Consider the following 27,946-nt stretch of genomic DNA (forward strand, 5'->3'; position numbering starts at 1 on the left):
TAGCTCACATTCATAAGAGTTTATAGGGCAACGTTTTATACTCTGATCAGCTCTATTGGATATGCTACTTTGAAGCACAGAGAAATTACAGCAATTCTCAAGGAATTCTCTTAGAAAGATATTTTTGAAGTACAACACAGTGATAATGCAGATCAGTGAAAATGTAATATTGATTTTTTTCCCTTATGCCCTTGAAATTCTCTTCTTGTGCTTGGTTTATAAATATTGAGCATCGCTTATGTACTGACTCAGACTGACAAAACCTTGGTGAACATTTATGTTTCAAGGTACTGAGTGGGAATAATCCACAAAGATTATTAATAAATAGTTGGATTATTGCATGCTTATACCAAAGTTGTGAAACCAGACATTTTCATTTTCATTTGAGTATGTGAACTGTTTCTGTTTCTGTTTTTGTTTCAAAGTATTTCTTAGTAAGCCAAAATTCATTCCTGCCAGTTACAATTTGATATTGCTCTGACATGTCAAGATATGATCAGATTTGCTTGTCAAAAAAAGAAAGAAAGAAAAAAAAAAGGCTTTCAGTTTGAAAACCTTCAGTCACTGCAAAAAAACCGCTGTGCAACTGACAGCAGTACAGTGACACTAATAACCTATCCATGTCTCAACAGATAAATATTTAATTTCAGCTTTCCTCTACTTATTTTAAAAAATATTTTGCTAAACTTATATTCAGTTTGAATGTAACTTTAATGTAACTTTCTGTGTAAAATAGTGCATTAGAGACATCTGCTGGAAATATTCAATATTGCATGATGGTAATATTTGATGCCTATGGTTGTTTAAAATCATCAAAGTAACAAATTTAATTTTTAGCATGATATTGCAATCAGAAATGCAACTCTAACATCCTTATGTTATTATTTTTAAATTTGAAATGCTACCACAGACTTATAGTACTGATGTTGTCACCCTGTCTGCTGAGGCAGACAGTGCCTTATTGTAATAACTGCTGTAAATCCTTTGCTTTTAGAAGAAAATTGATTTTTCAGTAGAAGGAAAGGTTGTGATAAGATGGAAGTTAAAGAATTTAAGAATTCCAATGGAATTAATCCATTATTATGGTCCCATATCATATAACAACAAAGAAATAAATGTTGGTATAGAAATGAATAAAAAGTTACAAGAGGAAAATTTGGTTTTCTTTCCTCAACAGTAAAGTTAAGGTGAAATACAGAACATAATTTCAGCAGAGTGCTCTTTGCATGTAGACTGTCAGTAATACTCTAATAGCAAAATCTTGGGCAAAAGTGACCTTTCCTCTTACTCAGCTTTTCAGCAGCAAAAATACAGTAGATTTATTTGGTGGGATATTTTCCCTTTGATAGGCTCTTTCCTGAGTGCTATATGTGAATGCAAAAGATGAAGGTTAAAAGTGCAGCTAATGGTTACTCCTGTAATGAATTTAATGATAACGTTTCATGTTTTCTGCATCAAGAGAGTTAGGAACCTCAAATCTATCTGCATTGTTTTCTCTTGCAAATCTACTGTGCCTGAATACCTACAGCGATTAGCTTACGGATTCTGTCAGGACATCATTATTTTTCTTTTGGAATTATGCATCACCATCATAGCTGTCTTTTCTAATATGAGGTCCCAGTCATTTTTTTTGTGCCCTTGTGGTCATGGCCATAACATCATCATGAATGATAACATCATCACATCCCTCTTTTACTTAGCAGTTGAATCTACAATGCCCAATCTTCAAGAAGAAAGCCTTTGTGACAGACAGTAAAAGTATAATGTGCTTAATTCCTCCAGTCTTTTCAGGTGAGGCTAAAAATGAAGACATACTGAAGTATGAAGAAAAGTATGCCTGGTGGACTGGGCATTTTACCACGTACTCCATGTACTCACAATACAGTGAAAGGATTATTTCCCTGCTGTAGTTGGCCATGTCCTTTCTTCATAAAAGGGTACTAGGATCATTCTCTTTTTTACTTCAAGGTGGTAGTGATCTCAGTGATTAGATTACTCAGCCTTTGTTCTCACAGGGCATTCTGCAAATATCAGATGTGCATTGGAAAGGGAGGTGGATGAAACATAAACAAGACAGTAAGTAATGTTTTAGATATTAATATTAGGGAACAGCTCTTGGAGCAGGGCTTGGAGTTCACAATTCCTTCTGTCTCAACCACTGGATAATGAATAAGAGTCTAGGTTATAAAGCCACAAGCACTGTTGTCTGCTCTTTTTGTTGTTGTTTTTGAGTTTTTCTTCTTTGTAACCATAATCTCATTTGGAGAAAAGGAATCCAATTAAACCATGAACAAGCTGGTTTAGTTGGATGGCAAATCTCTCATTATTACAAGAAAATACGCTTCTGGTCAGAAGAAAACCTTTGGTCTTCTGAAAAGTTTCAGTGCTGAAGACAGAATCTTAGAAAGTGTAAATCTAGTAGGACTGAGTAAGTAGCTTAAACTGAAAATTTGAGGCTCCTCATTTTAGATGAGGCTCTTGCATTCCTCCTCAAATTTAGATCCTGCCAACTGCTTCATTTTTGTTGATATTTTATGTACATTATACCATCATTTGAATCATCTGACGGGCACTCTGCTGTTGTTTCTAGAAAGAAGGATAATGCAAGAACACTGGCATTAATTTGCAGTAGAGGACTGTGATCCAAATTCAATAAAAATAAAAATGCACATTTAGAGTCCTATATATACTGGAATGCTTTGCAGGCTTTGATCTCTTTTTGTAATTAAATTCTACTATATGTCTTTAATCCATGGTAATAAATAATATTTTGCATTTAGGTAGAATTTTGTTTGAGACATCAAAGCACATAGCAAAATCAAGCGATCACTGACTTTAATGTCTTTCCTCAAAAATAATTTTATTCTTTGATGCACATAACTTTCCAAAGGCCTCCTGGGAAAGCAGCATCTTAATGAGTCATAATATATGGTTCTCCTCCTGGCCAATTCCTTTTTTCTAACTGGCTATTTTCTGTTTTCTTTTTCTAAATCATAGTATTTTTTTTTTCTGTATTAATAAAAAGTTCCAAAATCATTCTAAATCACCAAAGGAAAAAGGAGGGAATCAGAGGGATAGCCCTGGTATAAGGGCTGGTTTATGTTCAGCTCTTTCTCCAAAAACAAATTTTGGACTAGGTCATGCTATGTATCTTCTTAAAAAGCCCTATTGCAGCTTTACATCCTTTCTACAGAAATAATGTTGAAATACTTCCATTTCTTGAAAACTACATACAGAAATAAATTTTGAATTTTTCATTTCTTAGCCTATTTTTTTCACATCACTTTTTTTGATACTTATGTAAAAAGAAACATAGAAATTTTTATTTTTTACTCACAAAGTATTAACACAGAAGCAGTCTTTATTAAAGGTGATATCAGTATATTCAGTTGCTCTTGATATTACTCTTAACTCATAAATTCTGTTTATATATTGATTTTATTTACCAACTTTAACTTGTATTCACTAGAAAAACAAACACACTGTGGTCTTGTAACAGAAATATTGCTTTATCAAACAGGTTTCATGAATCAATAGGAGTAACATCTGGTAATTTTTCTTTTCAAATTCAGACACACACAATTACAGTTACCTGAAGTATTATCTTACAGCTCCTTTGTGAACCTATTTTTTTCTTGTTGCTTTGGTTTAGCTTTTTTTTTTTCTTGTTAAAGTTCTTCTGTTAAGAAAAAATGGCAGAGGTCTCACTAGTAAATAAATAGCTCAAATAAACATTTGTAAGTTCAACTGTTTCTCCTGATAATTACTTTGATGCCTTTATGGAATCTTGTCTTTCATCACTCATCAAAATCTCCCTCTTTTGATAGTGGCAGTTTTTCTAGTGATTAACCAATATTTCGTTTGCCATTTTCAGTTAAGATTGAGGGGAAGCAGCTTTCTTAGTACCTCTTACTCTGTTAAATCTATTCTAGCCCATTTGTGGGTGAGGTGTATTGCAAAGCTGTATCATGGTGGTTGATTTTCTTGTGTAAGTGACCTCCCAGTTCCTGTGTCTGGCAGTTCAACTGGTTGCCTTTTCACAAAAAGACAGATTTTAACTACACTGCCTGATGACTTCAAATATCCTTGTTCTTTTCTCCAAGGGGCAACATGCAAAGGTCTTGGAAAAATGTATCTATTCCTATTGGAGTATATCTTATTGAAAATATTTATTTTATCATCATTTTCAATGTGGTTTCAACGTTAAAAAGTATAAATTTGAGCTAACAGGAAGATAATATTGTTTCTCTGCCTAGAATCATAAAATATCCTAAGTTGGAAGGGACCCACAAGGATCATCAAGACCAACTCCTTGCTCTACAAAGCACCACCCAAAATTAAACCCTAGAAGGCTTAGAATAAAATGGAACTCATTCACTTAACTTATTTTTTATAGTTAAGGTTTAATGTTTCACGTTGTTTGTTCTGGATAAGTTACCAATTTATGAATAAGATAGCTTTTCTAGAGTTTAAAGTAATTAAGGTACTGAGACATTCTACCAAAAAAAAAGTGAATTTGCTTGGAGTCTTAGTTTATATGCTGTGCATTTAACATAGACTTTCTTTGAGTTTTCTGAACAAATACTCTGGTAAGTATCAGAGAAATGCTGGTCATGATTCCTTCTGGCATTGACTAATGAGACATCTGGGTTTTGCAATAAGTTATCAAACATTATGTGCCCATGCTTTGGGCAGTTGCCTGCAGGGCACTGGAGCACTCTTGCCCTGCTCACATTATTTTGAAGCAGCCCTTCTCAACATGTAGCAAATACAGAATTGAAGTGAAACACCAGTGAGCTCTGAGACAGGCAGAAGTGCTAACTGGTTGTGAGTAAAATGCACTCTGAAGTGTTCTAAAAGAAAAGTTACTTTTTTGATTGCTCTGATGCACACAGAATAGTCTCCAGAGGGGAGAAACAAGTGGTGCTTTTGTTTGATGCCTGTCTTGTTTGAAATGCTGATCATTGCAAGTGGAGTCAAGAAGGAATTTTCTCTTGCATTAGGCTGTCAGGAATTTTAGGACTTTTTTTTCTTTTTTATGTGGTATATTCCATATGGTTTACTACTTTCTGATATGACATCATGTATTTCCTTACTGTTATAGCTTAATAGCCAGCAGTAAATGGGGAATAGATTGAATGACCTAGTTATTTTTTCCAGATAAATATCCCTTGAGACTCCATAGGATTTGACAGTGAACCAGGAGATTGCCTTCTTAGGCTGTAAGTTTTATTTGTTGGGAAGGACAACTTAAAGGGGCTTCTTCATCACTGCTTTTTCCACCTCTTGCTTCTGTCTTTGCTATAACCATGCAATTTTTTTGGTAGGCTTATGCTGAATGGTTGGTTATTTAAAATAAATAAATAAATAAATACAAGTATTAAGAGAATAAAAGAAGGGTCTTAGTTTGAGCTGCATGGAAATGGGGTATGACTGTTTGTCCCAGCATTGTCCTTGAAAAAGGACAGTGGTTCTAATACTGCTCCTAGCCCAAGAAATCATAGCCACTAGTCGCTTTGTGTTACCAGGAATTGTCCTAAAGAAAATACTGAAGAGAGAGGCAAGATGTGTGATCCTGATTAATCTTCTCCATAGTTGCCTGGAGCCCTAAGATGTACTGGGCTAGGCAAGGGGAAGAAGGAATGAATTAAGTTGAGAACTACTTCTCAGAGGAAGATGAAAATGGAGTTGCTCAAGGCTACGTGACCATAGTTTTTGTGACTGTGAACCTGATTAAAATTAACATGTTCTGCCTCAGAACTGTGCTTCAGAAGGTCTGGTTTAATTTACAAAAGTTTGTAATGCCTACAATTAAAGAGCAGTTTTCCTCAGTATATCAACTGAGCATGAACAGATGCACTTCCATGTGGATTTTTATTCTATCTCTAAAAATCATGGGTCTAAGAATTGTGTAATCCGGATGCTGTGAACATTCTGTTGCAAAGAAACACCATATTTTTACATCAGATCAATTTGAATATAAGCAATATGTCATACCAGGGGCTTGAAAAACTAAGCTGCCAAGGCTGTCTGCAAGATCTGCCTGTAGTACACAGGTAGAAGGTGATTACGCTCATTTTCTTGGGTAGCAACATAGGCCGGGGAAAAGTTGAGAGCCCAAAGAACTTTGCCAGGTGCATTACATGAATTACATCTAATTAATATAAAAATAGCACAGAAACCAGTCTTATGATGGCATTTGTCATACAAAGGCACATGTCTTAGTGATGATGTTAGCAAAATTTGTCTGGAGTTGATGGTTGTAATTACTCCTGAGTTTCTGCCCTGGTAATTATACCTCATAACTGTTGGGTTGAGTATGAAACAGGGAAAGTGACTAAGCTGCACTCTTTAGTTTCCACAGAAACAATTTGTGATCAATTTTGAAACTGTGAATCCAAAGCAGATCTTAGTTTCCCTCTTGTTGATTTTTAATTAGTGTCACTCTGAAGACCTCAGAGCTATTGCTTTGAGTTAGATGAAGAAAGGAGAGTTGGTCAGTGTGTTCTTGTATTGTACTAGTGGGGGTATTTATGTTCATTTGCTGTTGAGATTCAGCTGAAGAGCATATGGAGGATACAATAAGCAGCTATACTGGAGATTAAAAGAAATTTAGTAACTGTATTAATAAAAATTGAGGTGTGGAATAATTGTGGATTGCCCTGGTTTCAATAGAAGGAGGGCTTGTAATATATTTTTTTCCTTCTTAATTACTGTTTTTCTTTTCTTATGGGTGTCCCCAGCATCAATTTGCTGATGGTGAATTAGTATAGTTGTCAATATTCAAATGAGTATTTAATAAAAATTCAGATAGTTCTGTTCAAGGTGAAATTTGGGAAGAGACTGAATAGGCTTTCCTCATTTTTCTTGGAAAATATGTTGAATATGTTATCTCAGTGGAATACATCTTGTACGATGTAGGAAATGTGTGAAAACTGAAAAAAAATATGTTCTGCCACCTTGAAATTAACTTTGTTGATGATTTTGTGCAGATCACCTCTAAGAAGTAAGGATTCATCTTTCTTACCTCTCATCTTATTTCTCATCTCATAAAGCTACAAGTATTATTTGTAAATGGACTGATGTAGCTTTAAAATACATTCATGGTATTGCAGTTAACTATAGTTTGTCTGTGCCTACAAGACAGTAATCTGCTTAGTGTTCCGTTTCTCCTGTATTTCATCTTTAACACTTCTAAGCTGGTGGCTGGCATTTAATAAGCAAAACAGTGTCAGTTCAGATGACAGAGGTTGCTCAGTGTAAATGCTGTCTGAATAAGATGTTGCAAGATCTGAACAGATTTTTTGTCAGTCTGACCTTGAGTTCTCACTTGAAAATAATTTGTGGTGCTGCACAATTTTTTAACTGTACCTGTTGGTGATATTTTTGTTTTGAAACTGATACCCTTTTTGTCTTTCCCTTGAACTGCCTCTTATGCATCACTACTTAATTAGCATCAGCCAAAACCCTGCATTTTTCTGGACTTAATTCTCATTTACATCAACATCTTTACATATCTGTTTGGCTACACAAATAAACCATTTTACTGCATGCAAATTACATGCATGTTCACCTAAAACTTTGTATAAATATGTAGGGATTTGCACAAACTTAAACATGTCATACACCACCTGTTCTAAATTTAAGAAAGTTCTTGATATAAATTGACGGAGACCAGCTCAAGACGCCTGGGACAGACGGGCTTAAGGCTCTGGTGGCGCAGAAGCAAAGTTTATTGTTGTTACAGGGTTTTTATATCTTTTAGCTACAGGAGTATACAATACTTAAATAGGATAACATTCATGTGGCTGACAGCAATACATCATTGGTTAATAATCTCTTTGTATTATGATCAGTACAGTGATCAAAAGGTGTTCTCTCCACAGAACATGTTCTGCTCTTGGTCATGGAACGAAGAAGCTGTTAATTATGCTTGCTGGTTTCACATGGCAGTCCTTCCCTTTCAGGAGGGGCCGCATGTTACACGTGGCAGTCCTTCCCTTTCAGGAAGGGCCGCATGTTACACGTGGCAGTCCTTCCCTTTCAGGAGGGGCTGCGTGTTCCCTGTTTGACCCTTTCAGGCCAGCCAGGTCTGTTTTGCTTAACAGTCTTCCTCATTCCACCCTTTTCTATTTTATTAGACCAGGGGTGGTGGTGGTTTGTTTTTTGTGTTTTCCATTTCCAATTTTTTAAGATTTATACGCAAATTTTGGAGTTTATTTGTTATCATTTTCATCAAGCATGGACAAACAAGAATTCCTATTATTATCATTATGGCAATGACTATCAGCCCATAAATTCCATTTCTAAATGATTTGAAGGACGGAAATGCAGATTTTAGAGCGCTTATAAATGTAGTAGTTTGAGCTGCTACTGAAAGATCTATATGGTGCGATTGTATCATATCGTGAATGTGCTGTCTCAATTCCCTAAGATCTAATGATGTGTTCGCATTATTCCATATGCCTTGAAGATGATCTTGTATTTTGTTCCAAGAGAATTTGGTATTATTGTATTCAACAGGAGTCACACAGATAGCTCGGTATTCTGCATGACATAAGAGAGATTCACGAGTAGCTATAATTTGTAACTGTCTTCCCAGGATGTCTACTGTATCCTTTAAGGAATTGAGACGCAGTTCAATCTTTTCATCCCAAGTAGCTTGATTTTGTAAAGCTTTAGATACATTAATTGATAATTCATTAACATAAGCTGCTGTCTGAATACTAGTTGTTAAAGAAATAGAAGCTACTGTAGTTACTGCTATGGCAGCAATGAGCGCAGCTATTCCGGCTATTATTAATCCGACCATTCGCTTAGATCTCTCTATTAATTGCAAAGAAGTTTCTTGGAGAATTTCCATTCCCTTATCAGCATACCAATAATGTGTCAAATTTACAGGAAGATAGACATAATCAGGTTGCTTTACTAACAAGAAGGAACTACTGCTACTATTAAGACAATTAGAGATTACACAATCGGTACAACTCACTATGCTATTCACAATATTTAGCGGTCCGCTTAAAAAGGCATAAGGTTCTGGAACACAAGCTCGCATATAAAACTCAGTTGTATAACTCTCTGCAGTCATTGCCCATTTATTATTTATTTGAATCCAAGTCAAGTTTAATCGTTTTGCTTTGATTTTTTCCATGGCTGCGACTGCTTTCCATAAATTAGAATAGAACGTATGATTGTTTTTTGTCCAAATTCCTGAGACCAAATTAATTGGTCGCCCTTGATTTCCTATCATATTCCAATCACAGATAGTGGAATCAATGCACACTGTTTCGTTAGCTCGACATGCTCTCCATAAAGGTGCAAATTCGGTTTTTGGAGTGATTGTGCTTTGACATAAAGGAAAATTTAAGGGAGGTGTTCCAGAACCTCTTGTCCCATTAGCTAAATCTATATAGAGAAAATTCAGAGCCCAATGAATTCCTGTTGAAACATTGGTATCCCAATCTTGCTGCATTATAATTTGTTCACACAATGGATTCGTCTGGGTTAGAGTCAGTCTCTGAATCTTCCTTCGCAGTTCTCCCATCTTTGTTTTTCGGCATGACGGACGTATCTCTCCGGTATCCACCGTGGTGAGGCTTCGTCTGTAGGGAAAAAACAAACATATCCTCTGCCCCAAATTAGTACAGGATCAGGACCATAAATTTTACCGTCTATTGGATTTCTCCAGTATACCATTGGTTTATCTCTTTTTATTACTCCAGTGTCTATCAGCAGCCGATTTTCCATTATCATCCAATGTCAAAAAATTTAAAACAAATAATGCATGTGATAACATAGAGGATGGAGTATCTTTAATTCCTCATGTCCCCCTTTTTATTTTCTTTTAGTTGAGTTTTCAATAAATGATTAAATTTTTCTACTATACCTTGGCCTTCTGGATTATATGGAATTCCAGTTTTATGGTAAATTTTAAAATGTCGACAAAAGGTTGCAAAACCGCTACTTACATAAGCTGTCTTGTTATCGTTTTTTAATGATTTCGGTGTTCCCATAACGCTAAAACAATGCAAAAGATGGTTGCATACATGAGAGAGTTTTTCACCAGACAAGTCTGAGGGCTACTGCAAAGTGAGAGAAAGTGTCAATTGTTACATAGACATAAGAAGATTTTCCAGAAGAAGGTACATGCGTGATATCCATCTGCCATAAATCATTAGGCATTAATCCTCTGGGGTTCACTCCAAAATGAGGAACTGGTAATAAAGGGGCACAAGAAGAACCGTTCCGCATATTCGGAAGTCCAAAGCAAATATTCACCTCCACTTAACACAGCCTTTGCCAAGCTTTTCCAGTCAGAAGGGGGAAGAATATTAGCAGCTTTAAGCTCTTTCAGTTGTTTAAAAGGAATAGGCTCATAATCATTCAGAATGCCACCGTTTGCAAGTTGACGCTGTATGGCAGGGAAAACTTGAGACGGGAAAAGTTGCCCAGAAAATTCATCTATTGTTTCCCCAGCTTTCCTTGCTTCTTTGAGCGCTAATTGCATAGGGGATTGTTGCATAAGCAAAGCATCTACTCCAGGCGGGGGAGGCATTCGCCCTGCTCGAAAGGCAGGTGAAACAGCAAGGGGATCTGATCTAACCTGATTGACTATCTGCTGTGTCTGCACAGCGGCACCAGCAGCCTGTAACGCTGGGAATACAGCCGCTAAGTCCTTACGGTGATATTTAGCAGCCTCTTTTTCTAACTCTCCCCAATCATCAGGGGGTAAAATTTCCTTTGTTATGTTAGTGCCAGGAGGTTTACAAGGCGGCAAGTCGTTTGCTAATTTACAAATCAAAGGTTGCTTATATTGGGGAGGGGAGGGTGAGGGTGCCGATGGCATAGACGAAGGGATATGATCAAGAGATTTTGATCGCGACAAGGCAGGATATAACTTTTCTGTTGAGCGAGTGGTCCGCTGCCACTTCTCATCTCCCGTGTCTCCTCTGAGACATTCTTTTATTAGAGTCCAAAGCGTAAAGGTATCAATAGGTACCTTCTCAGGGCCATGCACAGCATAATAGCCCTGGAGTCTTTCACCTACTTTATTCCAAGTTTCAATATTAATAGTTCCATCCCTGGGAAACCAGGGGCATACTTCCTCTATAAAATCTAAAAAACGACTAATCTGACCCCGAGTCACTTTTACTCCTCGGGCAACTAATAATGATTTCAGCATTGCAGAAAAAATGCCTCGTTCTGTACTTGCAGCTTGTCCCATTTTATTTAACAATCTGTCCAATTCCCTAGTCCTTACCTCCCTATTCCAACTTACCAACCGCGGCTCGTGGGAGGAAGCGACGCCTTTGTCATATGGGGTCCGAGATTCCCGGGTTTCGGCACCATATGACGGAGACCAGCTCAAGACGCCTGGGACAGACGGGCTTAAGGCTCTGGTGGCGCAGAAGCAAAGTTTATTGTTGTTACAGGGTTTTTATATCTTTTAGCTACAGGAGTATACAATACTTAAATAGGATAACATTCATGTGGCTGACAGCAATACATCATTGGTTAATAATCTCTTTGTATTATGATCAGTACAGTGATCAAAAGGTGTTCTCTCCACAGAACATGTTCTGCTCTTGGTCATGGAACGAAGAAGCTGTTAATTATGCTTGCTGGTTTCACATGGCAGTCCTTCCCTTTCAGGAGGGGCCGCATGTTACACGTGGCAGTCCTTCCCTTTCAGGAAGGGCCGCATGTTACACGTGGCAGTCCTTCCCTTTCAGGAGGGGCTGCGTGTTCCCTGTTTGACCCTTTCAGGCCAGCCAGGTCTGTTTTGCTTAACAGTCTTCCTCATAAATAAGTATCAATCCTTTTCTTTCTTTTTCCTAAAATATCCATTATGTTGGAGGTCACTTGAGTTATTTTGTTTGAAGAAATGAATACATATTTCTTAATTTCCCTCAAAAGCAATTTAACTGCAAAAATTGCAGATGGGTATCTTACCTTTTGTATGCTATCCTCCATACTCCACTGCTTTTGAGATGCTTAAGTGATACTGTGTGTCAAAACTAAATTGTAGGGGCAGAAGAAAAAGGATCTGAAAAAGCTTTGCTTCCCACTGGAGCAGTGAGAGACTGACCTCATGTGGTGTAAAACCAAAGTTACCAGGGGAAATAAAACAAGCATGAAATGGAATAAATGAGATGTCTTTGAAGAAATAATATTTCTCATTCTTTTGTGATTTTTGTTGGATGAAACATCACTTATCTTTATTTTACTGGTTTAGATGGTTTGTAATGTGGATGCTGTTAAAAGGGATTGACCGGTGTCTGTGTTCTCAAAGACTTTTTGTGTCCTGAGAGGGATGCTCTAACAAGATGACCCCAAGACAGCAGGCTAGGAACTGAGGTCCAATTATCCTGGCTGCTGCCTGTGCGTGATTTTAATTGAAATGAGTAGGAGTTTCATCTGAGGAAGTGACAGGATAATCAGTCTTGGTTTCTAAGCCCTTTCTGGCACTTTCCCAGCAACATGCTCACTCTGTGCTTTCACAGCCTCGTCCTGTAAAATGAAGAGAGAGGCTAGGAAAACTATGAAGTAGCGTACCATGCAGAATGGGAGGGGTGTTTCCAGTCTGTATATTTTTACATTAATAAATAATATTGATTCTGGAGATTTCTCAGGCAGTTCTATTGGTCTGATTTATCAGTGTATATGGAAACAACCAGATATAGCATGTATGGATACAACTAAAATATGTTCTGTTATTTTGAAAAGTCTCCTTTTATATAAATAGCAAGCATTTCATTTTAAAGGATTTGAGGGTAGAATGGTTTATGAATTCTTACAGGAAAATCTGCTTACAAATCCTTGGGTAACTCAGTTGAACTCCAAAACCTCTGTTCCTGTCCTGCAAAGATTTCTCTGTGTGCTTTTGTTTTACTCTTTCTGTTCTTTATGTAGACTAAAATGTCTGAGTTATCAAAAAATTGTCTACATAACAAACTCTCTGTTTTCTTTTTTACAGATCCTTTTGGAGCCAGGGGTGATACAGGATGTGTTAGCAGCTGGGAGTCATTTGCAGCTGCTGGAGCTTCTCAGTTTATGTTCTCATTATCTCATACAGGTGAGATTTATCTTCCTGATGATTGGTAAACTTTTGTTCCAAGCCTTATTTCAGTAGGAAAGCATTAGTAAAATATCTGGTGGAGCTTAAGTGCTACTATATTGGGTCTCAGGAGACTTGAATTCTGTATAATATGGATATTAATCTTTGGTAGGTGCTTTGTCCTCCATATGTTTTGTCCATTTATCCTCAAAACAAGGATGGTTCATTGATTAGTGTCAGCACACAGGAGTTTGATTGCACCTTTCACCAGAGGGCTTGCTTTCTTCTTCTGTAGTTTCCCAAACGTTAAGCATTTCCCTGTTAGCAATCATGAGTATTGTGAAGCATCCAGATGATTAAGCATTCACTACAGAATACTGATGCATGTTCCAGGGCACAGCTTCCTCTCACTTAATGAGCAGGCTATATTACAACAGCACTTTTTTATCAGCTTGTCTCATACCCGTAATGCTAATAGTAATATCCACATTAGGTCTGTCATTATGAGGCAAAAATCCTGAAACTACTAAAATCATTTTATGTGATTGGCTTGTATAGGAGATAGCATGAACATAACTTTAATGTGTAGCTGTGAAAAGTATTATTAAAAAAATGGTAATAGTACTCCTGATAGATAAACTATTTACTTTTCTTTGTAATCTTTCATTATTCATTTCTGAAATGGATGTACCTGTGCAACAGTTGGGCATGGAAGTACAAATCAGCACTGTGCTTTCTGTATGCCTTTCCTTTCACTAGCAGAACTTCGAAATCTGTCAAGTGTGCTTGGTAGCACAGTGAGCTGCTGAGTACCACAGGCATGCAGGATCCCATGCTAAGAGCCTCAGTATATACTTGAAGGCTTTGTGTCTTATGGAGAGCCTGTTTGAATGTAGCCTCAGGGAAGCCTTCGAAATATAAGTTAAGACACTCAGTATTAATTTGTGCATTATAAAATGATCAGGAAATTAAAGTAGCTGGTAAAGGACTGCAATTTTTTTTTTTTTCCAGTTTTGTTTTCGGAATTGGGGAAAGATTGAAATTTTCTGAGAAAATCAATGTGGAATGTAACAGGATAGATGGTCACTTAAGAAACAAAAAATACGAGCCACAAAACCACTTGGCCTAACAGTTGTTAGGCATGGGAAGTGGTTATTATAATAAGAAGGAAGATAATAAAAAATCGATAGTCATACTATGTATATTTAATTCTCCCCATAACAAAATTAGTCATGTCTTTGCTGCTCACATACTCCTTGTCAGAAATTGGACCAAGGAGACCACTCCAGTAAAGAAGTTAGAAAAATAGTAAAGAATAGGGAAGGAGCTGAATATTGTAGTGCAGGTGAGGTATAGGGACGTGAGAAGATGCTAAGAAAGGAATAGGTACTTGCCCAGTTTAGGTCATGAAATAAGTTAGCATAAAGATTTGTGTGAAATAGTCTCTGATAACAGTAGCTCTTCCTTTAGCACTCTCTTAATACTTTTTGATCCTGATATCAGTGGGGTGGAATATCACTATAGAATTAACAGTCGTTTTAGACATAGTCATTGATGTGTAAGCCATAGTCAAACACTGAGGATCAGACTGCTAATTAACTAAAAAATAAAACAAGCAAAACAAAACATAACAATGAAAAACAGTTAGAAAACAATTGCTGCCAAATTACTCTGTTAATAATAAACCAGTAAAAAATTCTATAGAGATGATTGTCCGTATGTTGTTACTCAGATAACATGAAAGAGGTCCACTGTACTCTGAGTAGTGTGTACCAGGTATACTGATGTGAAAATCAAAAGGTAGCTGGATACAGTGTCAAGATTTTCTGTAAAGGAGGTAAGGAATAAGGAAGGAAGGAATGGTAGGGCATAAGGTACTGTAGTGGAAAAGCTAAGTCATGGCTTGAAACAGTGATTGAGCACCTGGTGGAAAGGCAGGGCCAACCCAGGGGAGCTCAGGTGTATGCAATGCACTGGAGTGACTGGAAGCCTCAGTCCTCATCAAGGGTTGGCAGCGGAGGCAAGGGTATGTTGCTGGAGCTCCCTATCTACCTGAGGCTTTTCAGGGGTAAGCAGATTTTTTCCTTTGTTTCTGCATCTACAGCTGCTGCGTTTGAGATTATCCTCACCGTAGCCTATGACTTTGCTACTCCACTATCACTGCTGCATTTTCCATTGCTTTACAGCATTATAGGTGTAGAACATATATTGGGAGACAGAGTTAAAATGTTTTGGAATTGCTCTCATTTTAAGATTTTGAATTAGCATAGACATCTGTGGGATTACTGTGATGTACATTGTGTAAAGTTCTAGACTGTATTTTACTCTTTCCACTGTATTTATTTATCAAGTTTACCTGAACAAGTTATACCCATAGACAGATTTGTGGTCTGGAAAGATCAGAGTAATGATTTATCTGCTTTGTTTGCTCTGCAGAGGTACAGTCTGTGCAAATAATCAACCTTGACTTGTCATGTAAGCTTTTTAGCAGAGGTCAACAAAGTTCTGCGCATAGAGCGTGATATCTTACAGTGTCTAAATTACTTCTATCAAATATCTGCTTGCTCTACAAAGAGTTTAGTGACTTGAAAAATATCTGTTGCTTTATTTTAAACAATCTAAAAGTAAAGTCAGTATAGTTAAAGAGTGGTTTCTTAAAATGCTTATTCTTTCTGGATTTGGGAACTGGTATATCTTGTCACACATGACTTTTATACTTTGGTATGTTTGCTGGGAAGGGAATAATTCTTGCCTCTTCTTTCTGATGTTTTTAGAGTCTTGGGATGCTGCAGAGTTCTTTGTGATTTTTATTTTTGCTGCTTTCTGTTGTTCAGTTACCATGAACTTAGTTTAGCATAGTTTACAATAAATTCAGATAGTATAATAGGTGGGATCTAGCTGTCATTTACTATTGTTGTGGAATGATGATACAGAGTTTTAACTCGTTAAGAGTGTCTTCAGTTTTCTGGAGACCAGCCTGTACAGGTGCTGTTACTGTTTGAGCTTTTTGTGCTTTTTGTTTTCTATATATATTCTAGAAATATATAATGTTTCTGGAGTTCAGGGTATTTTTAATCTCTTCTTGATGCTTACCTGGTGCTGGTATTGCTGGATAGCAATAAGGATTATATTTGGCTATGAATATAATTTGCTTGTTCCATAGTTGTACCAAGTGTACCTATAGTTTGTGAGGTACCAAAGAAGACTGTACTGATCTAATTAATATAATTTATCCTGTTAAATATGATTTGCAGTGCACAGTGGCAGATGTATTTTGAGCCAACATTGACTTTTCACTGATCTCTTTAAGGATTTTCCTCATCTTTTCTCAGGAAAAAAAAAATCCAACATGAATTTAAGATATGTTCTCTTTCCTATAGACCAGTCAGCTGAAAACATTTCATTTAATTTGTTAATAAAACTCAAAAAGATTTCTGTAACAAGTGGCACAAATAACGTATATTGTACTATTACAGAGTGTTTTAGATTCAAAGGGAAGACAGAAAGAGGGGAACAGTCTTACCCCATGTCCCTGGTTAGGTACTACTCATATCACATTTATGACAGAGAGAGGTTTCTGATAGAGTCCCTTGTTCTTTAAGTGTGCTTTGTCATTTATGGACTTCACGCTATCAGATGCTCTGAAGCATCTATTGTTGGTTGTTGGCTTTTTTTTTTTTTTTTTCCCTCTGAAAATTGTTTCACTAACTTTGGATTGATAATTCACTTTTTAAAATAATTCTAGTTCAAATTTTCTACATTGCAAACCAAAGAAGTGCCAAGGCACTCCTTAGTGTAGGTCATAATTCCAGACTTAAGTTGTGCAGTCTTTCACTCTAGCAGTGTCATATCTTGAAATGTCTTTGTTCCTCAGCTTCTGCTGTTTGAGGGTTTTTGTTTTTAGCTTGTTTTGTGGAGAGAGACTTTTTGAAGCATGTTGCTATATTTTAGCTGAAATACAAACATATTCATGAATCGCTCCTATCGCGATAATTCTCGCGATTCTCTCTATTCGCATAATTCTCAAGTTCTTTAAACAGTGAAGCAAGGCTTGAGATCTCACACATCCGTCTCAACCTAAACAAACAGTAAGGCAGCTTGATTGCTCTTAGCTGTATTGCTGCTATGTAGGTGTGAGAAAGCTAAGCTGAAGATGCGAGCTCTGTATATATCTTGACTTATGCTTAAATCCATGGCTCAAGCATGCATCATTTGCTTGCGTAGTATACATCCAGCTCTGTAAGGCTCTCATTCTTCCAGCTCAAATCAATTGCCAGTTTTGGCTTTTTCCAAGAAGCCTAAGTAGAAAGCTTCAACCAGCAGGTTGAAGATGTTTATTGAAATATAATGGGAGAATATTATCTGTGTGTCCTTTTAAATGTTTAAGGCTTTGAAGTTTGGGGGGTTCGTATCTGTCCTACTATAATATTGAAGAATAGAAGAGAAAGCTAGTGGGAGGCTTTGGATATGTAGATGCAAATCTGAGAAAGGACTTAGAGCTGCAGAGTGTTGGCAGTAGGTAGTGTGTTTGTGATTACCTATTTTGTACTTTAAAGATTTTAATGTTCTTCTGAAGAGTGCTTGGTAACTTTTTTCTTATTCAGCAGAATATATGTTACGAAAGATTTATTCGAAACATATAAATGTTTGTTTCAGAAATATGCCTGAGTTTTATAGCATATTGCAGATGTAAGAAGATTCATCTTCTTCCTCAGCTGTTTACATATTCTGTAGCAAAGAGAACCACAAACTGCACATTATTTCAACAGTCTAAGAGTCTTAGGAAGGAAGGAATGCTATTGAGGATATTAGTTTTCTCATGGAATTTCCTCCTACTAAGTAACATTGACTCAGTCGTATACGAATATAGCTTTAATAAATGGTTTTTAAACTGGAGGCTTATTTTTGCTGATATTTAGAGACTTGAGACATGTGGATTTCCAGATCTGAAATTTTAAATTTAAGGGATTTTTTGTATTTTCTGAATACCAAGTCTTTATTGTCTTCAGCGGAGTTCTGTATACTCCCTGAATTCATTCAAAATAATAGGGTGATAGGTGTGGAGGAAGGTACAGAACTGTCTAAACCAATGCACTAGTTTTAATCTGAGAAGCAGGATGGTATGACTGATCATGGATAGTTATAATAAACATACCAGGCTACCTCTTAGAAACTTCATTACAGTAGATGGTACTCTGGCACAGCAACTTTCCAGCTACTACAAATGTCAGTCTTAAGATCTATAAAGAGGGGTAATTCAAACTGAATATTACACTTTAAATGAGTGAACAAAGTAAGTGAGGGGGGAAAAAAAAAGTACTGTACAACAGCAGTTAATTGGATTTTTCTTGGAGTCTACTCCATGCAGTGTGTTTTGGATTCTTGTACACAAAAGTAGACAGTGAGTTGTATCAGGCCTGGAATGCATAAATTGGATCAATTTAATGAGCTCACAGATGATAAAATAAGACCTCCTGGTATAATTTTTGGCAATAATGGAAGGAGGTAATTTGTCTTGGATTAGGGATGTTTGATTTTTGACTTTTACTCTAATTGTACATCTAGGCTTATAGAAGAATTTGTCTTCCTTTTGCATGCACATCTAATGATCTGGATCTTTTTTTCAAGTAATTTTAAACTATTTTTGATGTGTTTACATATTGAATTGTGTTTGTTACTGTTTTTAAAAGGAGCAAGGTTACAAGTGAATCTGCAAGGACTGTGTTTGATTTAGCTTTGTGGTGAGATCCAGAGCTTCATAAGCTATTTACTTCTTTTAAACCTAAATTCTCCACTTAGAGCTGTGCCAGCAACACAATCCAACTTTCAATAAGATACAGTCCTTCAAAGATGAGTCAATTCTTACGCCAGATATTGAGAGCATCACCTTTGTATTGCTAAAAGCCCCAGCTCAGTTGTGATTTTAGATTCTTTTTTTTATATACAGCAAATTAAAGTGCTGGGTGAAAAAAAAAAATCTAAAGATCATCTAGCATCTAAGGCTTGCAGTTATTTTTGTGGCTTTAAAAAAAAAAATGGACTTTTTTAATCTCTGTACACACACAGAATTAGAGTGGTGTTTTATATACAGTCAACACCATCATACTTGAGTAGAAGTGGTCTTGCCGTACCAAGTATACAAAATAAACAGAAATGTTTGTAAATAATACAAAATAAACAGAAATGTCCTCATGTTTTGTTAGTTTTCTGTGTTATGTGACCTGTTCTTGTTGTGCTGGCCTGCTTCTCGAAAGTGCATGTTTTGTCAGTTGTAGTCACTTGAGCTGTTGATAGTCATTAGGAAAGCTCTTGCACAGAGCTCAAAAATAACTTGTGGAATTTAGCTCCTTTCTCTCATACTTAGTCTACCTAGACATTATTACAGAGATACGAGTTTGCATATGTATAATCTGAGCGCACCACTGAGGATTCCAACTTAGAATGGGACTTGGGAAATAACCAAAGTGTTTTTTTCCTCCTTTTTTCAGTTGGCTTCAGTGAGGAAAGTAAAAATGGTATACCCGATCCATCTGAATCCCTTTCTTTCCATGGTCCACATGCTGCTGATTAGCTGTGATGTGACAGAGGATGTTGTACTCATGGAGAGCTGTTAGGAGAACATGGTGCCAGTGTGGTCAGCAGCCCTCCAGCTCTGTGTGTATGTTCTGCTTTTCCTAGGGGAGTATTGGTTGCCAAAGCTGAACAGCAGCTGCTATTGGATGTGTGAAAAATGGTGCTGGGCTTTCTAGGCTAACTGTTGCTCTAAGGTTAAAAATTTGTTTGTCTGTAGTGGGCTGCATCAGCTCACAGGAGAGCTGACAAGTTGGGAGGAGGCAGGTACTGCTCCTTCTTTTCTAAGAAAATGGCTGTCAGGATGGCAGAACAGCTCTGATTTGTGTTTTAAATGGTACCAAAGAATCCCGGTTGCTTTGCTGTTTCCCTTGTTACCATTCTCACATTGTTCCCTGGCCTATGTGGCCTGCTCTGTGTGACCTGTCTGTCCCCCAGCCCCTGAAAGGCCCCCACTCTGCGAGTGTGCTGCTGGTTTTAGAGAGCTGAGAAGAGAGGCTGATGAATCCCAGAATGTTTAATGCATGCAGTTCTTTGGTTTTATTACCATCTGATCAATACCAACGTTTTATGTCTTCCCTCTCTCCCCACTGTCTCTCGCTTTTAATTCTCCATACCAACTGGGGCAGTTGAGATGCACGAAGCAGAAAATTGTATAGTTTGTACCAGGGTAGTGCAGCTCCCCGTATCTGTTGGTGCTGTCGGCAGCATGCACAGTGAGCAACCTGGCAGGAAAACGTGTTTGATTGCGAGAGGTGACCCCAAAAGGTCGAATTGCTGCACTCCGCTGGCAGAGGGTCCTAGCAGCCCGCCTGGGCAGCAGGTGGCACTGTGAGTCCGCAGCAGCGCCTGCGGAGCTGTGAGTGCAGAAATCGGGAAAAATGAAAAGAAAAATCATTTATTTTTACTCCGTATTAGTCTTCTGACCTAATCAGTAAAAAAGTCATTATTCACACAACACTGGGCAATATGCATTGTAATTTTTAACAAATAATAGGAAACTGTTAATGTTTTCACAGGAAATACAGTTCTGTCTTGTGCAGCAATGGTCATTTATCACTGCACTTTGTGAAATCACTCATTTGTTCTAATTTGAATGTAAATGACTCTAAGGTTTTACAAATAAGGTGACAGACTCGCATAAATGTAATTGCAGGGTTCATCTCTCTCTTTTTATATATCACTCATTAAGTTATGAATTAAATACATCGTATTAAACCAGGGGCATGTCCAATGATGATATTGTAATGGCAAATTACTCTATGCTATTAGAGGTGTATTTTTTATTCATGGACATTAATTTGTCATTAAGCGGCATTAGTTTAGCACTTTTATGTGGAAGACGTGACCTGAAAGAGGAGACTTGCACTTCTAACGTGGAAGAACGGGCATACAGGCACCACATAGACAGAGCCTTTGTACCTCCTGTAAAGAAGTAGAGGGATGTTTTAAGTTTGCTTTGATCTAAAACAATTTGAGTTGTGTTAAGTCATTCTAGCAGAGGTATTTCTGAACTGTGATGGTGCTTTGATTATAAAGTATTTACCAATATGGGAAAAGCCAGAATGCTAAGTATAAAGTGGTGACTATAAATCATTTGTAACCTATGAACCCAAAGGGAGCGTTGGGCCTGAAATGAGTTACAATCTGATTTTATCTCAGAAGTAGTGCTGTGGTAGATAGTTGATTGTCCAACCTTCCTTTTCTCTGTATTGGCTTAGCTAATTTTTTTTTTTTCTTTCTTAGCTGTGAAATAAATCTTTTACTTTCTCTGTACATTTTGTTTTTAAATGCTCTATTATTATTCTCAAGGGGAACAATTTCAAGTTAAAGTGTTACACAGGTGGTAAACCCTTCTCAAGAAAAGGAATGAGGAAACGTGTTATTTAATAGAATTTGAGAAGCAGCCTGACATTTGAAGTATTAAACTGAGGAAAACAGTGGATGCCTTAGTCCACTCCATCTTTAAAAGATATTAAAAATAGCAATGCACAATTTATTTTCATTTATATTTCATTTCAACCATCTCTTGTTAGAAGTCTGAACTTTATAACAATCTCTATAGCTGATTCTTACCCTCCTATTTCAATTTATGTTTTTCTGATGGTTTAATCACTGCTTTTAGATCCATTTATCTTAACTAACAAAACCCCTAGCTACTGCGTTGTACTAGTTAAGAAAAATTTGAAAGGAAATGCCCAGATTCAAAGCCCAAGGTATACAGAAATATTTTCAGGAACAGAGGTACCCCAAGTAAACATGTACTACTTAGTGCCTAGTTTGACTACTTAGAAGCCTAGTAAGAGATGATTACTCTTCACTAAAATATTTCACTTCATAGGAGAGAAAAAAAAGTGAAGAAGTTCTTTGTAAATCTATCCAGTAGATCTGTTAGCAGTGGTTAATGAGACAACCTTTCAGCACAGTCCATCACATATAATGTTTTAGCACAGTTGTATAGTACAAGTTTCTGGGGAACCAATACCTTGCTTCAGAGTTACAGTCCAGACTAATTCTGTTCAAAACAAAAATTCAATTTCCATCTAGTGTGGTAATAACAGGTCTTGCGCCCAAAATGAATATAAATGTATATACGCTGTCTTATGGAGTCTTCAGCCAATATGTAATGAGAGCTCTAAAACTTAAAAGTTGTCCTTATTCTCACTCTAACTCACTAATTCTTAAAAATTAAAGATAGAAACCTAAAGGCTAGTGGTGTTAAAAACTTCATTAGACATATGTGTGTTATTCCAAACTGAAAAATGTTTGTAACTTCATTCACTTGTGTTCCTGTATAATCTATTCTGGACATCTGTTTATTAATTTGGAGGAATTGCTGCTAAATTTCCCATCTGTTTCACCAGTCTTTCAGAACTTGGGATTTGTACCACAGTGTGTGTTGGGCTGCTGAGGTGGCATTGGATCTTGAATTACTTAAACTAGGACTTGTAATTGCAGCTTATGGTGAATTGAGCAGAATTGTCCCTACTGTAATTTTTATAGGAACAGTTGTGTCTTCTGCATTATAAAGCTAGTAGTATGTTGCTGATCTTCCCTTTGTATATACTTTGACCTTTGTTGTGAAACTTCTCAGAGCTGCTCAAAGGAAAATCTAAATTCTAGTTTAGAGTTCTCTCTTTCTGTACCACTTACAAATTCAAGGACTTTTGTACGTATACACTGTACAAGCACACCTGTTTATCATGGGAAAATTGTTGTAGTCCCCTTAGACAGATCCAGCTTCCAAAACACATCAGATAGGAATTTTCATTGACTTGAAATGGCATCTTGTAGAAATGGTGAAAATGAGGGGAATACACCCAGTGTCATAGGCTTCAAGATTAGTGTTTATATGTGCTATTTTGTTTTTTGCCTGCCCCACAATTTTTTTACTCATATTTACATCATTACTATCTTCCTTTTGAAGTATGCAGGGAGTATATGTATATAATGGTGATACCAAGGACACCCAGAGACCAATATTGAATGTTTACTATAACTAGGTACTTGAAAGTTAGTGTTGTGAGCCTTAACCTGCATATGTATGTATTATGCAACAATGATGAAAAGTCCTACTCAAGATCTGTACTCATTTAGCCCTGGACCAAAATCTGAATAGCGAGATGGTAGTTCTTGGAAAGGAATGAAGCAAGCAGCCAAAATGATCATAGTCTGGGGTGAAAGTTCAGAGCAAAGCCAATCAAAAACCCAAAGTCTTTGTAGTTGTCTCTAAACATCTGTTTTTCTGCTTCTAGAGATGGTTGAAATCTTTGAAATTTTGATATTTTAGCAATATTTCACTTTTAAAAGGATTCATTTTTAATTAACATTCACATTATAATCATGGATCAAAAAAGCATTTTTCATGGAGTTCTAGTTCATTTTTAATAACTGTTATTTTTAGCTTAGTTACTCCATTGTTTTTTTTTGTTTGTTTGTTTTTCTGTCGCTACTGTATGTCCCTCTTCTAAATGTGTCTGGATGACGTGCTGCGTGATATGGTTTAGTGCTAGTGGTGGCAATGGTGATGAGGAGGCGGTTGGACTGGATGATCTTATAGGTCGTTTCCAACCTTGTGATTCTATGATTCTATGAATGTCCTTTCAGTTATCTAGTAAAGGGTACCCATGGCTTCACTTCCTTCTGGAAGTGTTTTGGGGAGGTGTAGAAGAGGACATGGCATACACATGGTGAATTCTGATCAGCAGTGTTTAAAATATAAACAGAAACCTTTGATCCTATTGATCATGCTGAACTCTTATTATTTTTTATTCAGTGTTGCTTCCATGTTTTTTTTTCAGTTTTCTTCTCATATGTGGACTACTACCTACTAATCCTCTCTATACTGTTTCCCTCCTGATATCAGTTCTTATTATCATGTAATAAACATACTGATCAGTACAGCTGCCAGTCATGGGGAAAAAGAGATGCTATTTTCACTGCAAAATTTAAGGACAGGGTTGTAGAGAAGCTTTATTTTACTGAGACAAAATATGTTACAGACATTTTTTTCTGATCTGCAGAATCTCATAAAATTGTTTTATGGTTGGGGGTAGCAGAAGAATTCTGTAGCAACTAAAATACTGGAGTAGGTTCTAGGTTCTACTTTTTGTACCTTTTACATCACAGAAAATTTCTTAAATCATTTTTCTGCTTCCCTTTTTTCTCTGTGAGATGAAAATTTGTTTTGATTTATTGCTGTGAGCATAAAATTGTTCAGTTATTTTTGGGTGGTCAGATATCACAGGAGCACAGAGCTATCTGAAGAAGTAATAGTATTCCAGATGAAATTTTTATCATTCACATCCTTACGATCAGATTATTAATTCATGAGTACCCTTGTACTTTCCTGCAGCTGCAACAAGTATGTTAAGATGCACAGCTGCAAAATGTTTGAAATCACATGAAGGCAGTGCAAGTGGTCCTATACTTCCTAGCACAATGATCAGGGTAATTTTGGTACTATGCCCACAAGCCAGAAGCTTGTATTTGCTGAATATCTTGTCAGAACTGTCTAGCTCTTATGTATTGTCTCCATTTCATAAACATCTTTTCACAAGATCAAATCCTCCAGGAGTCTCTCTTTTTTCTTTTTTTCTTTTTTTTTTTTTAAAAAAAAAGCCTAAATTGAGCACCTTAAAGCTTACAAGTTTGGTTTTCTAGCCAATAATATTTTCATATCCTTAAAGTATGGACTTCAGAACTGGGAACAACATTTGAGCAGTAACCTTAAAATTGCTTTGTGAGCCAGCAAGAGTGTTTCTTCCTTTTATTGGACAGTACTCAGTGTGTGTTTTATAACATGAGTGTTTTTTTTTTGCCACAGCACATTGCTGGGGACTCATGTTGCAATTTTGACAGTTTTTTAGTTTTCTCTTGATGGCCTGTAAGTGTGGTTCCAAATGGAGCTCATTGTATTTTCTGTATCAGCTATGTTACTGCTTCTAAGAGATGTTTTTTGTTTGTTTCTGTTTTTAAAGTGATAATTTTGCCAGGAAATCAAGGCAATGTTTGTATTCTATCATTCTCATAATTTGTGACCCCTCTGCTTTTGTGGAGCATTCTGCAAATTCTATGAGCAAAATTTGCCACTGTCTATTTCAATTAAATTTTTAATGGTGTTGAACCAAGTCTCAATTCTTTGAGGACTTCACTGAGAAGAGTTACGCTGCTTGATAACTTAGTTTGAGGTTGACATTAAACAAATCTTTCATCCAAGATACGTGCTACTAGATGCATGTAATACAATTAAAAAAATGAAAATCTTATCTAGATATCCAGGAGAACTTTGTTCCATTAGTGCTATTCATACAATGATCTATGATTGATAACAGAAACTGTTCTCCAATATTTACCTGGTAGGTCTGACTAATTTTTTATTTTGTATTTTTTTGCCTGTATTTGCAAATAGATTCCTAAACTAATTCCCTCCATCACATGACCCTAGGTTGACTAATGTGCGTATAGTTTCTCTATTTTTTCCAAACTTTTTTTTTTGGTGTTTATGCAGGATTGAAGGTCTCCAACAGTAGTCCCTTTAATATTCTTTACTTTGGTCCATGGTGGTGGTATCAAATCATCTAATTTCTATTCATATCTGGCTTAGTTACAGGTAGAAAATAGTGTTGAAACAGCAGCAGCGTGTATAGGGTAGATTTTTGTGGGCACAAATTTGAAAATGATCTGCCCTTTCTGTGTTGCTTTATACAACCTCGTCATCAAATTTTAGAAATGTCTGAGGTTTTTGTCATAAATTCGTTGTGTACTTCATCTTTTTCCATGCTTACATTATCATATTTTATTCTGTTTTATTGATGCTTCTGCATCTTCATATGACTCGCTACAAGCGGGTCATTTAGTGACCACACACAAACCTTTGTCAGTAATATTTGAGCTCTCATGAAATATTCTAAAGTCCAACTTTCATAATTCTTGTAACTTTACCCTGTTTAATTTTTAGCAGTATTTTTTGTGTACTTGGGAAAAGCAAATTCTTTTACGGTTTGCAAAAGAGAAGGTCTCCTACTGATACTCCTTTTATACAAGTGAGAAGCTAGTAGACAGCAGCGGTGATGTGATTCTTATGTTGAATTTAGGAACTGCTAATTTTGTATTTGTGTCTATCAAAATAACACTTAGTGTTGGGTTATCCTGCACTGGATTCAGTCTTGCTGTTGTTAAGAGTATCATACAGAGCCTTAAAGTTCTGATAAAGTTGTGATGCTTTGTGAGTTGTTTAGCAAATACTTCTGAGATTGCATTTATCTGTGCTAATTAACCAGTCATTCCATGTTTTAGACAGTTTGTTTCATTCTCTGTTGAGATTAGATGCCTACCTCGTTCCTGGATCTTTGTCATTAGATGAGCTTATTAGCTTTGTAATCCTTAAGCATTTGGTGATAGGCTGCTATCTGGGATTCTGAAGCAGATACAGATTTCTAACTGAAATGGTCCCTTGCTGGGTTTATTATAGAGCAAACATGAAATGTTCAGGAAATATAAGATGACTCTGAAACAGAATTGTTTGAATTATATAATACAATTCTTCCACATGAACACCTTGCTTGTTCTTGCTTATATCTAGAATGTTAATATAAACGTACGATAATTATTTTATGCTGCTTTTATGTCTCCTGTCTCCTACTGCAGCATTATGAATGTTGACTTCCTTTTTTTTAGTTAGTGAATACCCTGATAGTAACAATCTTCATTGTTATTTCTTTGCATTGGAATAGGAGGAGGTTTTAGCTGTGTAGTTCAAGTATGTCAGTGGTGAGGAAATCCAGCCATTTATTTTTCCAGATGCCATGGAGGAAGCCTGTGGAAGCTTTTTGGCCACAGCAACTGTTTCCATTCTGAGTATTTTTAATGTAGAAAAAAAACCCAATGTATTTTCCTGTCAGTCTCATTCTTAATAATGTGCAGTAAACTTTTTGGAGTACTTTCATAAAGAGATTCATTTTGAGGTTGGAAACCTTCAGCTTTAAAGCATAATATTTTGGCAAAACAGTATATTATTTGGAAAAAGATGTCCTTAGAAAAGGGAGCTCTCAGGCACCTCAATACGTCTGTTAACAGATCTAACACTAGTGCTGATGTTATTTTTCTCAGTGATAACAGGTATGGGGATAAACAGCGTACTGTGTATTAGCAGCACTTTTAATAGCATTTTCACTATATTTTCATACTTAATGTTGATTTGATGCTTATTTTATGTTTCAGAATTTTAAGGGCATTTCCTTGCCTACTTTTGTTAAGAGTTAAGGAAATTTTTTGAAATTATTTTTCTTCTGTTAAGTAACTGGTATGTACCAGGACAATTATGAGATTCATTACTCCCATATAAAATCAAATGAAAGTGAAAGCAATTGGAAAATCATTTTTGAGCATCATTAGTAGAACGTGCTGCATTTCAGTGGCTCATATTCAATTCCCATTCGTAACATGTCCTGTCATTTCTGTCCTGCCTGACAGACAGAAGGGCTTTTACTGTTTCTCACTTGAGGAACAAGTTTACAGAGAATTTTGTTTTCGTGTTTTAAATCACAGGATGACTTTGAGCTACTGATGTGACACCATCAACAAAAAAGGCAGTTTGAACCTAGGATGCAGGATAATTTATGAAGCCAAGGAAGTATTAAAGATAGTGCACGATGGGATGCCACTGCTTGATGCTGAAACATCACAGGAAGTACTGAAGTATTTTGCTGCCCAAGCAGCAGAATAAATGAAGTCAGACTGTGAGAGAAGTATAGAAAGGGGCAGCTAGGATGGTCAGTAAAGTCTGTTGTACATGAGGAGATTAAAAAAGTCTGA

At 36.6% G+C, this 27,946-nt stretch overlaps 1 protein-coding gene across 4 annotated transcripts in view; it reads left to right on the plus strand.

The window, feature by feature from the left end:
* Nucleotides 1-27,946, plus strand: part of KLHL32 (kelch like family member 32) — a 124,839-nt gene that overhangs the window by 49,558 nt on the left and 47,335 nt on the right. For 3 of the 4 annotated variants that reach the window (XM_048936719.1, XM_048936717.1, XM_048936718.1), the window contains one exon: nucleotides 12,980-13,078. In XM_048936719.1, coding sequence (XP_048792676.1) covers nucleotides 12,980-13,078 — 99 coding nt within the window. Of the gene's footprint in view, nucleotides 1-12,979; nucleotides 13,079-15,043; nucleotides 15,129-27,946 lie in introns of those variants that run through there. The other variant, XM_048936720.1, reaches the window with a different exon arrangement.

Source organism: Lagopus muta, chromosome 2 (genome assembly GCF_023343835.1).
Source record: "Lagopus muta isolate bLagMut1 chromosome 2, bLagMut1 primary, whole genome shotgun sequence".
Lineage (NCBI taxonomy): Eukaryota > Metazoa > Chordata > Aves > Galliformes > Phasianidae > Lagopus > Lagopus muta.